This window comes from Anas acuta, chromosome 29 (genome assembly GCF_963932015.1).
Source record: "Anas acuta chromosome 29, bAnaAcu1.1, whole genome shotgun sequence".
Taxonomy (NCBI): Eukaryota; Metazoa; Chordata; class Aves; order Anseriformes; family Anatidae; genus Anas; species Anas acuta.
The window spans coordinates 1,353,583-1,367,000 of NC_089007.1; the positions used below are offsets into that span (position 1 = coordinate 1,353,583).

The 13,418-nt window shown below is 72.9% G+C and overlaps 3 protein-coding genes across 4 annotated transcripts; 2 read left to right on the plus strand and 1 right to left on the minus strand.

The window, feature by feature from the left end:
* Positions 1–265: 265 nt before the first annotated feature.
* On the plus strand, positions 266–4,534 carry LOC137845993 (transmembrane protein 198-like). Of its 2 annotated transcripts, none has more exons than XM_068663560.1 (5): positions 266–416; positions 626–756; positions 1,658–2,233; positions 2,856–3,004; positions 3,106–4,534. In XM_068663560.1, the coding sequence occupies exons 2-5, from the start codon at positions 636–638 to the stop codon at positions 3,232–3,234; spliced, it is 975 nt and encodes a 324-aa protein (XP_068519661.1). In that variant the 5' UTR covers positions 266–416; positions 626–635; the 3' UTR covers positions 3,235–4,534. The 2 variants fall into 2 exon arrangements, with proteins under 2 accessions (XP_068519661.1, XP_068519662.1); XM_068663561.1 differs by having other exon boundaries at positions 2,906–3,004.
* PYM1 (PYM homolog 1, exon junction complex associated factor) lies at positions 4,374–6,880 on the minus strand. Its single transcript, XM_068663563.1, is given in 7 exon segments — positions 4,374–4,928; positions 4,930–5,021; positions 5,024–5,231; positions 5,233–5,308; positions 5,728–5,765; positions 5,767–5,822; positions 6,384–6,880. Coding segments are annotated over 7 exon segments (720 nt in total). The 5' UTR covers positions 6,529–6,880; the 3' UTR covers positions 4,374–4,823.
* A 2,301-nt stretch (positions 6,881–9,181) lies between these two features.
* Positions 9,182–13,406, plus strand: DGKA (diacylglycerol kinase alpha). Its single transcript, XM_068663586.1, is given in 14 exon segments — positions 9,182–9,407; positions 9,490–9,566; positions 9,657–9,777; positions 9,865–9,945; positions 10,030–10,079; positions 10,206–10,280; positions 10,376–10,495; positions 10,582–10,626; positions 10,628–10,700; positions 11,732–11,823; positions 12,722–12,841; positions 12,927–12,965; positions 12,968–13,204; positions 13,304–13,406. Coding segments are annotated over 14 exon segments (1,386 nt in total). The 5' UTR covers positions 9,182–9,229; the 3' UTR covers positions 13,382–13,406.
* Positions 13,407–13,418: the final 12 nt, after the last annotated feature.

Consider the following 13,418-nt stretch of genomic DNA (forward strand, 5'->3'; position numbering starts at 1 on the left):
GCCCCACGACGGGCACCGGCCCCCCACGCGTGTCCCCAAAACCCCGCGTGTCCCCTCCCCACGCGTGTCCCATCCCCCACGCGTGTCCGTGTCCCTCGTGAGCTTCTGCCCCCAGCGCTTGTCCGTGTCCCCCACGCGTGCCCCTGCCCCATCCCCACGCGTGTCCGTGTCCCGCGCGTGTCCCCGTCGCCCCCCCCCCGTGCCGGGCTCCCCTCCCCGCTCCCATCCCGGCCCCGCCGCGGCTCCCCCCGCCCCGCTCCCGCCCCCCGCCGCCCCCAGCCCCGGCCCCGGCCCCGCTCCCTGTCCCGCCCCGCACCGCCCCCGGCCCCGCTCCCGGCCCCGCTCCCGGTCCCGGTCCCGGTCCCGGCCGTGTGTGAGCCCCGCGGCCGGGCCGGGTCCCGCCGCCCCCGGAGCGGGTGAGTCCCGGGACGGGGCCCCCGCGCCCCCCGCCCCCCGCCGCGGCCCCGCTCCCAGATGTGCGGGGCGGGGGTGGGGGGGTCGGGGGAGGGGGGTACCGGGGGAGGGGGCTCCCCCCGCGCGCGTTTCCGCCGCCCCGGGGCCGGGAAGGGGGCAGCGGGGGGGGGGTCCCGGCGCCCCCCAGCGTGGCCGCCCCGTGCGCCCCCAGCCCGGCGGGGATGGAGCCCGGAGCCCCCTCGGTGCCGCGCTGCCGCCTGGAGCCGCGGCCCCCCCTCGAGCCCGGCCCCGCCGCACTCTGCGCCCTCGGCTGCCTCCTCGGCCTCGTCTGCGGAGGCTTCGGTGAGCGGGGGGCGCGGGGGGGGCACGGGTGGGGGGGTCCAGCGGGGAGCGCCGTGGATGGGGTACGGGGGGCACGGGCAGAAAGGGGACATCGGGGGACAAGGGGTGCCACGGGGGGACGGGGTGCAGGGGATGCTGTGGGGCACAGCCAAGGGGGTGCAGTTTGGGAGGGGGGGCCACGGCCAGAGGGGATGGCCCAGGGGGCACCGTGGGATGTGGTGGGGGGCACAGCAAGGTGGGATGGCACCAGGGACACTGTGGGACGTGGCTGGGGGGGGCAGCAAGACGGGGATGTCACTGGGGACATGGCTGGGGGGGGCACCGCAAGATGGGGACATGAACGGGGACGTGGTCGGGGGAGGTGCATGGCAAAATGGGGATGTGACTGGGGGGGCACAGCAAGATGGGACAGCGTGGGGGACACCGGGGGATGTGGGCGGGGGGGTCACAGCAAGACGAGGACATCACCGGGGACACGGTTGGGGGGAGGCACAGCAAGATGGGACGGCACCAGGGACACTGTGGGAGGTGGCCGGGGGGGGGGGCAGCAAGACGGGGATGTCACTGGGGTCACTGTGGGACATGGCTGGGGGGGGCACGGCAAGACGGGGACATGAACGGGGACATGGTTGGGGGGGCACGGCAAAATGGGGATGTGACTGGGGACACCGTGGGAGGTGGCTGGGGGGGGCACAGCAAGATGAGGACACCACGGGGGACACAGCTGGGGGGCACAGCAAGATGGGACATCACGGGGGACGCCGTGGGACGTCACCGGGGGGGGTACGGCCAGACGGGGATGTCACCGGGGACACCGTGGGACTTGTCCGGGGGGGGGCACGGCCGGAGGAGGGGCACCATGCACAGAGCCCCCCGGTGAGCCCCCCCTGGCCCCCGTCAGGCTACCGCTGCTTCAAGGCCATCATGTTCCTGTCGGGGCTGCTGCTGGGCTCGGCCGTCATCTTCGTGCTGTGCTACAAGGAGCGGGTGCTGGAGACGCAGCTGAGCCTGGAGGTGAGCGCGGGCATCGCGCTGGGCATCGGGGCGCTGTGCGGGCTGCTCACGGCGCTGGTGCGCAGCGTGGGGCTCTTCACCACCGGGCTGCTGCTGGGGCTGCTGCTGGCCACGGCCGCGCTGGTGGCCACCGCGCCCCTGCTGCAGCCGCAGAGCCCCTGGGTGCCGGCGGGGGGGCTGCTGGGGCTGGCGCTGCTCTGCGCCCTGCTGGCCCTGCACTGGCAGAAGCCGCTGACCGTGCTGGCCACGGCCGTGTGCGGGGCGGCCGCGGTGGTGGCGTGCGCCGATTACGTGCTGGAGGCGCTGGCCCTGCTGCTCTACGTCTACGACCGGCTGCGGTTGGCGCCGCCGGCGCCGCTGTGCTGGTACAGCTGGGCCGTGCTGGGAGCCTGGCCCGCGCTCAGCCTCCTCGGAGTCCTCGTGCAGTGGAAGCTGACGGCCGGGGGCTTCTCCCATAGTGATGGTGAGGGGGGGTGGGGGGACGGGATGGGGAGTGGGGGGGGAAATGAGGGTGGGAATGGGGGTGGGAATGGGATGGGGATGGATAATGGGGGTAGGGATGGGATGGGAATAGGGATGGAAATGGGCACAGGGTTGGAAATAGGCATGGGAATGGGGATAGGGATGGAAATGGGATGGGATTGGGATGGAAATGGGGGTGGGGTTGGGATGGGATGGGGACTGGGATGGAAATGGGCATGGGAATGGGGATAGGGATGGGGAACAGGATGGCCCCAGTGGGGAAATAGGGCTGGGGTTTGGATGGGATGGAAACGGGCACGGGAATGGGCAGGGGAAGGGGGATGGGGGTGGAAATGAGGACGGGGTTGGGATGGGGACAGAGATGGGGGCAGGCACCACGCTGGGACGTGCCCGGTTGGGAGGGACGGGAGGGGAAAAGAGGGGAGAAAGGGGGCAGCGGGGCCATGGCAGAGCTGGGAGATGGAAATCGCAACAGGGAAGGGGCCGGGGATGGCGTTGGGAGCGGCGAGGGGGGGGGGAAGCCACCAGGGTGGGGCCGGAGGTGGCCATGGGGACGCTGAGGGTGCCGGCGGGGGCCGGGGCTGAGCCCCCTCCCTGCTCAGCGACCCTCAGCCGGCGCCAGAAGCGGCTGCAGCTGCTGCGCATCCGGCAGAAGGAGGCCAAGCGCCGCCAGAGCCCGGCCCCCCCCGAGGGCACCTACCGCCGCAAGCCCCCCCCCGTCAAGCGCTACGCGGGCGACGTGCTGGCCCCGGTGAGCGTGCACCCACCTGGGGGGGGGGGGCAGCAGGCACCCCAAACCCCCCCTGACACCCCCGTGTCGCTGTGTCCCCCCCCTCCCCACGATCCCCCCAGAGCTACATCCGGAGCCTGCGGGACCGGCAGCTGGAGAACGCGCCCCCCCCGGCCCCCACCGGGCCCCCCGATGACGACTGCGGCTCCACCGTGCCCCTCACGGCCCCCCCGCCGCGCGGCCCCCCCTGAGCGGCCCTGGGGTCCCCACCATCCGTGCCTTGGGGTGCTGCACCCCCCCCACTTTGCTGTGCCTGTCCTGTAACCAGCCCCAACCCCCCCCTTGTGCCCCCCCCCTTGCAGTGCCTGCCTGGCCCCCGCGCCAGCCGAGACCCCGTACAAATAAAGGCCCTCGTTTATTTTTGCAGGACCTACCCAAACACTGTGCACGCCCCCACGCCCCCCCCAGGACGCTCCCCTTGAACAGAAAGATCTTGGGGGGGGGGGGGGGGGGGCAGGAAAAAGCAGCACTGAAATGGGGGAGGTGGGGGGCTCTGGGCAACCCCTGTTGTACAGCTGCACCTTGTCACATATTGGGGGGGGGGCACAGGTGGCAGGGACCCCCCCACGGCCCCAGCTTTGAAAAAATGGGGGCAGGGAGCACTGTGAGCACCCCCCCCAGGGCCCCCCCTTGTGCCCCCTGCCCTTCAGCAGCTCCCTGCACACGGACACTCACCCTGCCACAGCCCCCCCCGGTACCCCCACCCCTTAAAACCCCACCCAGGAGCCCCCAGCCCCGCTGACCCTACAGACCACCCCTCCCCCGAGCCCCCCACGTCCCCCCCAGCCCCAGTACAAACCAGTCCAGTGAACTGGCACCACCCCAGCACCACCCCCCCTGCAGGATCACCCCAAACACAGCCCCATTCCCTGGGGGGGGGGGGGCACAGCCCGGGCTTGGGGGACACCGTGCCCATCCCCCTGCCCCTTCCCACGGGGACCAGAGCCACAGGAGCCCCCCCCAACACATCCCGGGGGGGGGGGGATGGGTTTTTTTGGCTGCTGGCGCTGTCCTTGTCCCCGAGGAGCGGCCGGAGGCGAGCACGGGGCCGCTGCCAGCCCCGGCCCCGCTGCCAGCATCACCCGGGAAATAGGGCACGGGGAGGGGGGGGCCGCTGGGGGCCGGGTGCCCCCGCTGTGACACCGCCTGGCGGGACACAAAGGCGGCTCTGTCCCAGTGCGCGGCCCCAACGGTGACGCCGGCACTGGCACGGCTGGGGGTGGAGGATGAGGAGGGGGAGGAAGAGCCCCCCTGCCCCCCCCGCCCTCCTGTGTCCCCCCCCCCCCCCCCAGGGGGCTGTGAGCAGGGAGAGGCAGAGCCCGCGCCCGGCGCCGCGTCACTGCTGCAATTTTATTATTGCGTGGTGTTTAAAAACCAAGGGGGGGGGGGGTGGCAACACAGCACGGGGGGGGGGGGGCTGGGGAAGGAGGAAAGGAAAAGCCACGGCCCCCGCCCCCGCCTCCGCAGCACCACCGCTCCCCCCCCACCCCCGGTAAAATTAAAAAAAAAACAAAAAGGAGGAGAAGAGGTGTCTGAGAGACGCTGAGTTCCTACCACCGACAGCTGGGAAATCAAAAAGACAAAAAAACGACCAAAAAAAAAAAAAAACTGTTCTGAAAACAAAAACCGACACCGGAACAAACCCCAGGGGCCTGGCGCTCAGTGGGGGCACCCGGCCCTCGTGCGCCCCGTGCCCGCCGCGCGCCCCCCCCCCCCCAAGGGCCGGCCCCCGCACCCCCCTCCCCTCCCTTTGCTTCCCCCCCCCCCCCTCCCCAGCCCCTTACAAGTCCAGCTCCAGCTCCTGCAGCTCCTCCTCCAGGGCTTTCCGCCGGCCCAGCTTCTCCAGCTGCTCCTTGGTGGGCTGCTTGATGTCGCCGGAGTCGAGCCCTCTGCTGCAGCTCCTCCACCTGCCGCAGCTTCTTCCTCAGGCTCTTGATCTTCTTGGCCTTCTCCGAGGCCGCGGCTTCGCCGTCGGCGGGGCCTGGGTGCCGCAGGCCGGCTGCGGCGCGGCCCCCGGCGCGTCCCCCCCCAGGGAAACCTTCTCCAGCGAGTGGCTCAGTTCGTCCGTCTCCCGCTCCCCTTTCTCCTGCTGCTGCTTCCTCTTCTCCTTGCGTTTCAAGTTCCTTTTGGCCGCCTTGGACAGTCCGCTCTCGCCTCCCTCCGCCTTGCCGGGCTGCTTGCCGGGGGGGCGCGGCGGGCTCCAGGCTCAGCCCCGGGGGCAGCTCGGGTTTGCTCTTGAAGAATTTGACGTATTTGTTCTCGTACCTGCGCGGAAGGAGAGGCGCTGACCCCCCGCCGAGCCGCGACCCTCGGCGCCTCCAGCCCCGTTTCGGCCCCCGTCCTGCGCTCTGCCCCGGCCCCCGCCGCCGCCGTCCTCCCCCCCCCCCCCCCCCCCGGGCCCTGGGGGGGCCTCCTGGCGGCGCAGGCCGGCCGGATACGTACCGTGAGCGCGCGGCTAAGGGGGGTCAGAATTGCTCGGGCACCTGGAAAGAGACCGAGACCCCGAGACGTAAACCCGGCTGGGGCGCGCCGGGGGCGGGCTGGGGGCTCCTGGCTTCGCCGCGCTCCCCCGGGAGAAGGAGGGGGGGGGGTCACGGTGCCTCCGCCCGGGGACCCCCACCCCGGGATCACCCCCCCTCCCCTCCCCGTGTTCCCGGTGCCCCCCCCCCCGGTGCCACACTTACACCGGGACCTCCTCCTGCGGCACGTAGCCCTCCTTCACACCGCCGCTGCTTCCGCCAGGTGCCGTCGGGGCGCTGCGTGGAGGCGATGTACTTCCCTGCGGGGGGGGGGCGTGCTGTCGGCTGGGGGGCCCCGGGAGACCACCGGGAGCCCCCCGGGACCCCCCCCCTTACCCCGGGAGCCCCCCGGTGCCCCAACCCTTAGCCCCGGGAGCCCCCCGTTCCCCACCCCCAACCCCGGGAGCCCCCCGGAACCCCCCCCCCCTGCTCCGGGAGCCCCCCTGAAGCCCCCTCCCCCACCCCCGGGAGCCCCCGGTCCGCCCCCCGGACACCCCCGGGAACCCCTCGGGGCCCCCAACCCCGAGACCCCCAGACCCCCCCCCATCCCGTGTCGGGAGCCCCCCCGGCACCTCCCCCCTCCCCCTGGAGCCCCCCCGCCCCGCCCCCCCCCATCCCGGTGACCCCCCCTCAGGCCCCCGCCCCCCCCTCCCCGGGAGCCCCTCGGGGCCCTCCCGGTGCCGGTGCCGCGCTGGGGGCACCCGTACAGCCGGTAACGGGCCGAGGGGAAAGGGCAGGGCCCAGCCCCGGGGGGGCCGGGGGAGGGCGGCGGGCCGGGGGAGGGTCCCCGGGAGCACCGGGCCGGGCCGGGCCGCGCTCACCGGTCTCGTCAGTCACATAGGGAGTCGCCATCTTGCGAGCGCGACACACTTCCGGCCTCCGGGCCCCGCCCACCGGAAGTGGCGGCGGCGGCGGGAGGGGAGGGAACGGGAGGGGGGAGGGGAGGGCGGGAGCCGCCGCCGCCATTTTGGTTTTTAAAGGCGCCGCGCCCCGCTCGGGGGGGGGGAGGAGCAGGGAGGGGGGGGGGGGCGGGCCCCCGCCCCGCCGTGACGGGAAGGGGGGGGGGGTGGGGGGAGGGGGAACCGGGCCCGCCCCGTGCCCGCAGGCCCCTGAGGTTCACCCCGCGGCGGCCCCCCAAAACCGCCACCGCCCCCACCGCGATAACGGCGGCGAGGGGGGGGGCCGGTACCGGGGGTGGGGGGGGAGCAGAGGCACGGGGGGGGGGCCGTGCCCGTTGTGTCCCCCCCCAGCCCCCGGGGCAGGCAGGATGCGGCGCCGCCCCGCCCCCGCGGGGATTTCCCCGGTGCCCCCCCCCTCCCCCCCCCCCCCGGGGCCGCCTCTCCCTCCGCCCCGCCCACGGGGGGCGCCGCGATCCGGGCCCCCCCCCCCCCCCGTCCCCCCCCCGGTTTCCCCCCCCGGTCCCCTCCGGTTCCCTCCGGTCCCCCCCGCACCCGGGGGGGGGGCCCAGGAAGAAAGCACCGGGGCCTCAACCCACGGGGGGGGGGGGGGGCGGTGCGCCCCGAAGGGTGGTACCGGGAGCACCGGGGGGGCACCGGGGGGCACCGGGGGGGGCTTCACGGAGCCGGCAGTGAACGACGGCGGCTGTGGGGGGGGGGAAACCGGGGGGAAACCGGAGCACCGCTCCCCCCCCCCCGGGGACCGTGGGGCTCCGGGGTTCCCCCCCACCCCCCCGGGGCTCCCCCCCCCCCCCCGCCGCACGTGCGCCCGGTGCCGCCCCGCCCCGCCCCGCCGGGCCGTGATGTCAGCGGGGCCGGGCCGCGGCGGGAGCGCGGGCACCGGGACGGGGCTGAGCGGCGGAGCCGGGACCTGAGCCCAGCCCCGGCCCCGGCAGGTACCGGCACCGGCACCGGCACCGACGGGGCGGGCAGCGGTGTGGGATGGGTGGGAAGCGGGGTGGGACCGGGGTGGGACGGGGAGGGGGGGGACCGGCACCGGTACCGGCACCGGGATGCGTCGCCCCCCCGCCCGGGGGGGAGCCGAACGGCATCGCGCGGACGGGAACCGGGAGGAACCGGGACGGGCACGGAACGGGAACGGGAACGGGGCCGCCCGCGAGCACCGGGCGAGGAAACGGCGGCACCGGGGTGAGGAACGGGAAGGAAGCGGCGCCGGCGGGGCACGGCCCGGCTGCAGCCCGGTGCCGCCGCTCCCCGCCCGGTGCCCGTTCCCGGCCCCGTTCCCGGCCCCGTTCCCGGCCCCGTTGCTCTCGGTGCAGCCCCCGGGCGCGGCGGGTTCCGGGACTCCGAGCTCCGGTCCCGGTCTCCGTCCGGGAAACCGGGCAGCGGGGGGTGCGCGGCGGAACCGAAAGGCCCGGCCGGGGCAATGGGGGTATCGGGGGGGGGGGGGCCCCGCCGTGCATCCCGGCCCCCCGCCCGCCCCGGTGCTTGGGCGCCGCCGCCTCCCACCTGCACGGAGCCGTCCCGGAGCTCGGTGCCGCCTCCTACGGGACCGACGGCACCGGGACGGGGCTGGGGGCGCCCCCCCGGTGTCCCCCCCCCCCGGGGCAGCCCCGGGCGTGGGCGGCCCCGTTCCTCCCGGTAGTGGCACCGGGAGGAGGAGCGGGGGGGGGGCTGCCCCGTGCCCCCCCCCCGCGGCCCCCGCTCCATGCCCGTTACGCAAAGCATCGTGACGCACCCAAGGGTGCTACAGGAGGGGGCGTTCGGGTCACGTTTGGGTCACATCTGGGGGGTTTTGGGGCGGGGGGTGCCGTGCGTGCCCCCCCCCCCTCCGTCACCCCCAGCCCTTGGGGGGGGGTGGGGGCCACCGGCACCGGCCCTGCCCCGGCCCCGTTTGCCGCCTGCTCCCCGGTGCCACGCAGGGGGCAAAGCTCAGCCCCCGCCCTCAGGGACGGCGCCGCCGCGCCTGGGTGGCACGGGGGTGGGGATGAGGCAGGGGGGGACACCGGGGGCGAGTGGGCACCCATGGGTGGGGGGCACCCGGGGGCGAGCAGCACCCGTCTGTGGGCAGCACCTTTGTGCGAGCAGCACCCGTGGGCGAGGGTGCACCCCTGTGGATGAGCAGCACCCATGGGCGGGTGGCACCCATGGGTGGGTGTGCACCCTTGAGGGGGGGGCCACCCACGTGCCAGCGTGCACCCCTGGCTGAGCAGCACCCGTGGGTGGTGTCACCCGTGGGCGAGCAGCACCCATGGGTGAGCAGCACCCGTGGGCGAGCGCAGGAGCCGGATGCTCGCCCGCACGCAGCTGCGTTGGGGAAGCGTCTGCCCACGTCTTTTGTTGTTTTTTTGGTTTTTTGTGTTTTTTTTTTTTTTTTTTTGGGGGGGGGGCACACGCACGTGCCCGGGCGCCGCCGCCCGCGTGTCCCCGCTCCCGCCCACGGGGGCACCCGGCCGCCCGCGCGCCCTCCCCGCGGTGCCAGCGCCCGCCGTGCCGGCGCCTGGAGCCAGGCGCTGCCATCAATTAGTAATGGCCAAGGCGGGGTGGGGGGGGGCCCCGGGGGGGGGCTGCGTGGGGCCGGCGACGCCATGCTCAGCCCCGGGGCTGTGGCCAGGGTGGGGTGGGGGGGTGGCTGGTACCACCCCCCCCCAGTCCTCATCGTCCTCCCCCCCTGACAGCGGCGGTGGCTCGAAGCCGGTGGCTGTCCCCACGCTAAGGGTGGACCCCCCCCTCTCTGCGCCCCCCCCTCCATGGGGCTGTGCTGGGGCAAGTGGTGGGGTGAGGGGCAGGGGGGTGAAAGGGGGGGGTCCCCGCTGTGCCCCCACCGCAGCCCTCGCCCCGCAGGCCAGCCGGCAGCCATGGAGGAGAGCCCGGAGTGGGGCACGCTGAGCCCCGAGGAGTTCGCCCACCTCCAGAAATACCTGGACTGTGAGTTTTGGGGGGGGGCGGTGGGGTGGGGGGGGGACACAAGGGTGAGGGGGGGTCCTCACACCCACGCCTCTGCCCCCAGACAGCAGCAAGAAGGTGCAGGACGTGCTGCAGGACTTCTACGGCGACGGGGCCCTGTCCCAGCACCTGCAGGGAGAGGTGGGTCCCGGGAGGGGGGGGGGGGCCGGGGGCCGCACGCTGCCCCCCCCCCCCATGTTCCTACAACCCCTCTGTGCCCCCCCCCCTCAGTGCGTGGACTTCGAGGGCTTCAGGCTGTTCCTGCAGAGCTACCTGGAGGCGAGCGATGTCCCCGAGGCGCTGTGCCGCCACCTCTTCATGTCCTTCCAGAGCACGGCCCCCGGGCAGCCGGGTGAGGGACCGGGGGGGGGTCGGGGGGGGGCCAGGGATGGACACCGAGGGGGGGGGCCACGGGGCTCAGCACCATCCGTCCCGGCAGGCAGCGGCCTCGTCTGCGTTAACGACGTCTCCTGCTACTTCTCGCTGCTGGAGGGAGGGCGCCCCGAGGACAAGCTGGAGTGTGAGTGGGGCCTGGGGGGGGCGGGGGGGGGGCAAAGGGGGGGCAACCCCCATCTCACCCCCCTTGTGCCCCCCCCCCCCCCAGTCACCTTCAAGCTCTATGACAAGGATGGGAACGGGCTCCTGGACAGCTCGGTGAGTGGGGGGGGATCGGGGGGGTCAGGATGGGGGGGCTCAGGATGGGGGTCGGGGGGGTCAGGATGGGGGTCAGGGGGGTCAGGATGGGCCCCCCCAGCCCCTTCCTGACGCTCGGTGCCGCAGGAGGTGGAGCGGATCATCACCCAGATGATGCGGGTGGCCCAGTACCTGGACTGGGACGTCACGGAGCTGAAGCCGGTGAGCGGGGCTGGGGTGATTGGGGGGGGCTCCCCCCGACCCCTCGCATTCCCTGTCCCCCCCCCCAGCTCATCCCCACGTCCCCCCCCCCCCAGATCCTGCAGGAGATGATGCGGGAGATCGACTACGACGGCAGCGGGACGGTGTCGCTGGCCGAGTGGCTGCGCGGCGGCGTCACCAACATCCCCCTGCTGGTGCTGCTGGGCCTGGAGGTGGTGAGTGGGGGCTTGGGGGGGGGCTGAGGCTGTGCCGGGACCCCCCCGGGCAGCTCTGACCCCCCAGTTCCCTCGGTTGTCCCCAGCACATGAAGGACGATGGGCAGCACATGTGGCGCCTGAAGCACTTCAAACCGCCCGGTGTATTGCAACGTGTGCGAGACGCTGCTGGTCGGGCTGCGCAAACAGGGGCTGTGCTGCACCTGTGAGCGGGACGGGGACGGGGTGGGGACCGGGACGGGGTGGGGACAGGATGGGGTTGGGATTGGGACAGGGACCAGGATGGGATGGGGACAGGATGGGGTTGGGATCGGGACGGGGACCGGGATGGGGACTGGGATGGGATGGGGACAGGATGGGGACAGGATGGGGTTGGGATTGGGACGGGGATGGGATGGGATGGGGATGGGATGGGGACAGGATGGGGTTGGGAGCGGGATGGGGAGCGGGATGGGATGGGGATGGGATGGGACAGGATGGGGTTGGGATCGGGATGGGGACTGGGATGGGATGGGGACAGGATGGGGTTGGGATCAGGACGGGGATGGGATGGGGTGGGGACAGGATGGGGTTGGATGGGATGGGGATGGGATGGGGACAGGATGGGGTTGGGAGCGGGATGGGGAGCGGGATGGGATGGGGTTGGGATGGGGACAGGATGGGGATAGGGACAGGAGGGGGTTGGGATCAGGACAGGGACTGGGATGGGATGGGGACAGGATGGGGTTGGGATCAGGATGGGGATGGGGATGGGGATGGGATGGGGATGGGATGGGGGTGCAGTGGGGACAGGGATGGTTGTGGGATGGGGATGGGGACAGGGACCTGGTAGGGGTGGATGGGGATGGGGATGGGACAGGGACAAGATGGGGACAGGGACTGGGTGGTGGTGGGATGGGGATGGGATGGGAATGGGACAGGGACCTGATGGGGACAGAATGGGGACAGGGACGGGATGGGGCCAGGGATGGGGCCAGGGACTGGGGGCTGTTGGGATGGGGCCTGGGGGGGGCGGTGCTGGGCCCAGCCCCAGCTGTTGCCCGAGGCCCCGCCCCCTCCAGCTGTGCACGAGGCCCCGCCCACTTGGGGGCAGAGCCATCGCACAAGCCCCGCCCACCTCGAAGCCGATTGGTGCCCGGCTGGACGCGGCGGTGGTGTGAATGGGTGAGGGGGCGGGGCTGGAGCGGGGGCGGGGCCTCGCTAAGCCCCACCCCCTCTTTTTGGCCCCGCCCCCAGTCTGTAAGTTCACCGTCCACGAGCGCTGCGCCCGCAAAGCCCCCCCCAGCTGCATCAGCACCTACGCCAAGTCCGCAAGGAGGCCGGCGTGAGTGGCGCCCGTCCGGCCGTCCGTCTGTCCGTCCGTACATCCATCCATCTGTCCGTCCATCCATCCGTCCGTCTGTCCATCCGTCCATTCCGTCCGTCCCGTCCGCTACCATCCATATGTCCATCTGTCCGTCCGTCTGTCCGTCCATCCATCTGTTTGTCTGTCCATCCATCTGTCCAATCCGTCCGTCCATTCCGTCCGTTCGTCTGTCCGTCCATCCGGTCTGTCCGTCCATATGTCCGTTCATCCATCCATCCATCCCGTCCACTCATCCGTCTGTCCGTCCATTTCCCTCCACTCTGTCCACCTGTCCGTCCACCTGTCCACCGTCCGTCACCCATCCGTCTGTCTGTCCATCCCATCTGTCCGTCCATCCATCCTTTTGTCCGTCTGTCTGTCCATCCCATCCATCTGTCCGTCCATCCCGTCTGTCCGTCCATATGTCCATCTGTCCGTCTATTCATCCATCTATCCATCCTGTCCATCCCGTCCATCTGTCCATCCATTCCACCCATCCCTCTGTCCGTCCATCCATCTATTCATCCGTCCGTCTGTCTGTCTGTCCATCCCTGGCCCCGCCCGCCCGTTGTCCGTCACTCCACCCGGCCCGGCCGCCTGTCTCACCTTCTGCTCGTCCGTCCGTCCGTCTGTCTGTCCGTCCGCTCTCCTGACCGCCATGCTGTCCGTCCGTCTGTCCGTATCCCCCCCCTGTCCGTCCGTACCCCCCCATCCTTACCCCCCCCCGTCCATCCATAACCCCCCCGTGTCCATCTGTCCACCCGTCCCCCCCCACCCCATCCATCCTTATCCCCAGTGTCCGTCTGTCTGTCCGTACCCCCCCCGTCCGTCTGTCCGTCCATCCACGCCCCCCCCAACCCCTGCTGCTGCCCCCCCCCCAGGTCCAGGCCCACGTCTGGGTGAAGGGCGGCTGCGAGGCCAGCAAGTGCGGGCGCTGCCAGAAGAAGATCAAAAGCTTCCAGAGCCTGACGGGGCTGCACTGCGTCTGGTGCCACCTCAAGGTGGGGGGGGGGGGACACTGGGGGGGAGGGCACGGGGGGGCCGAAATTGGTCCCGACCCCGCGCCGTGCCCCCCCCCCCCCCCAGATCCACGAGGAGTGCCTGGCCGCCGTGCCCCCCCACCTGGCGACTGCGGGCTGCTGCGGGACCACATCCTGCCCCCCTCGCCATCTACCCGTGGTGCTGGTGAGCCTGGGGCTGGGGGGGGGGTTTGGGGGGCTGGGGGGTGCCCCCGGGGGGGGGACGTGGCCGTGACCCCCCCCGGGCACTCGCAGGAGCGGCAGAACAGCCAGAAGGACGGGAGCGGGACGCCGGGGGAGGAGGGACCCCAGGTCTTCACCACCCCCGAGGGACAGGCGCTGCGGGTGAGCTGTGCCCCCCCCCAAAAAAAAATATCCGTGTGCCCCCCCCCAAATATCCTGTGCCCCCCCCCCCGTGTCCGTGTCTCACCCCCCACCCCGCAGGTCAGCCCCGTGCCCGACACCCACCCGCTCCTCGTCTTCGTCAACCCCAAGAGCGGAGGGAAGCAGGGGGAGAGGTGAGGGGCTTGGGGGGGCGCTGGGCTCACCCCTGACCCCC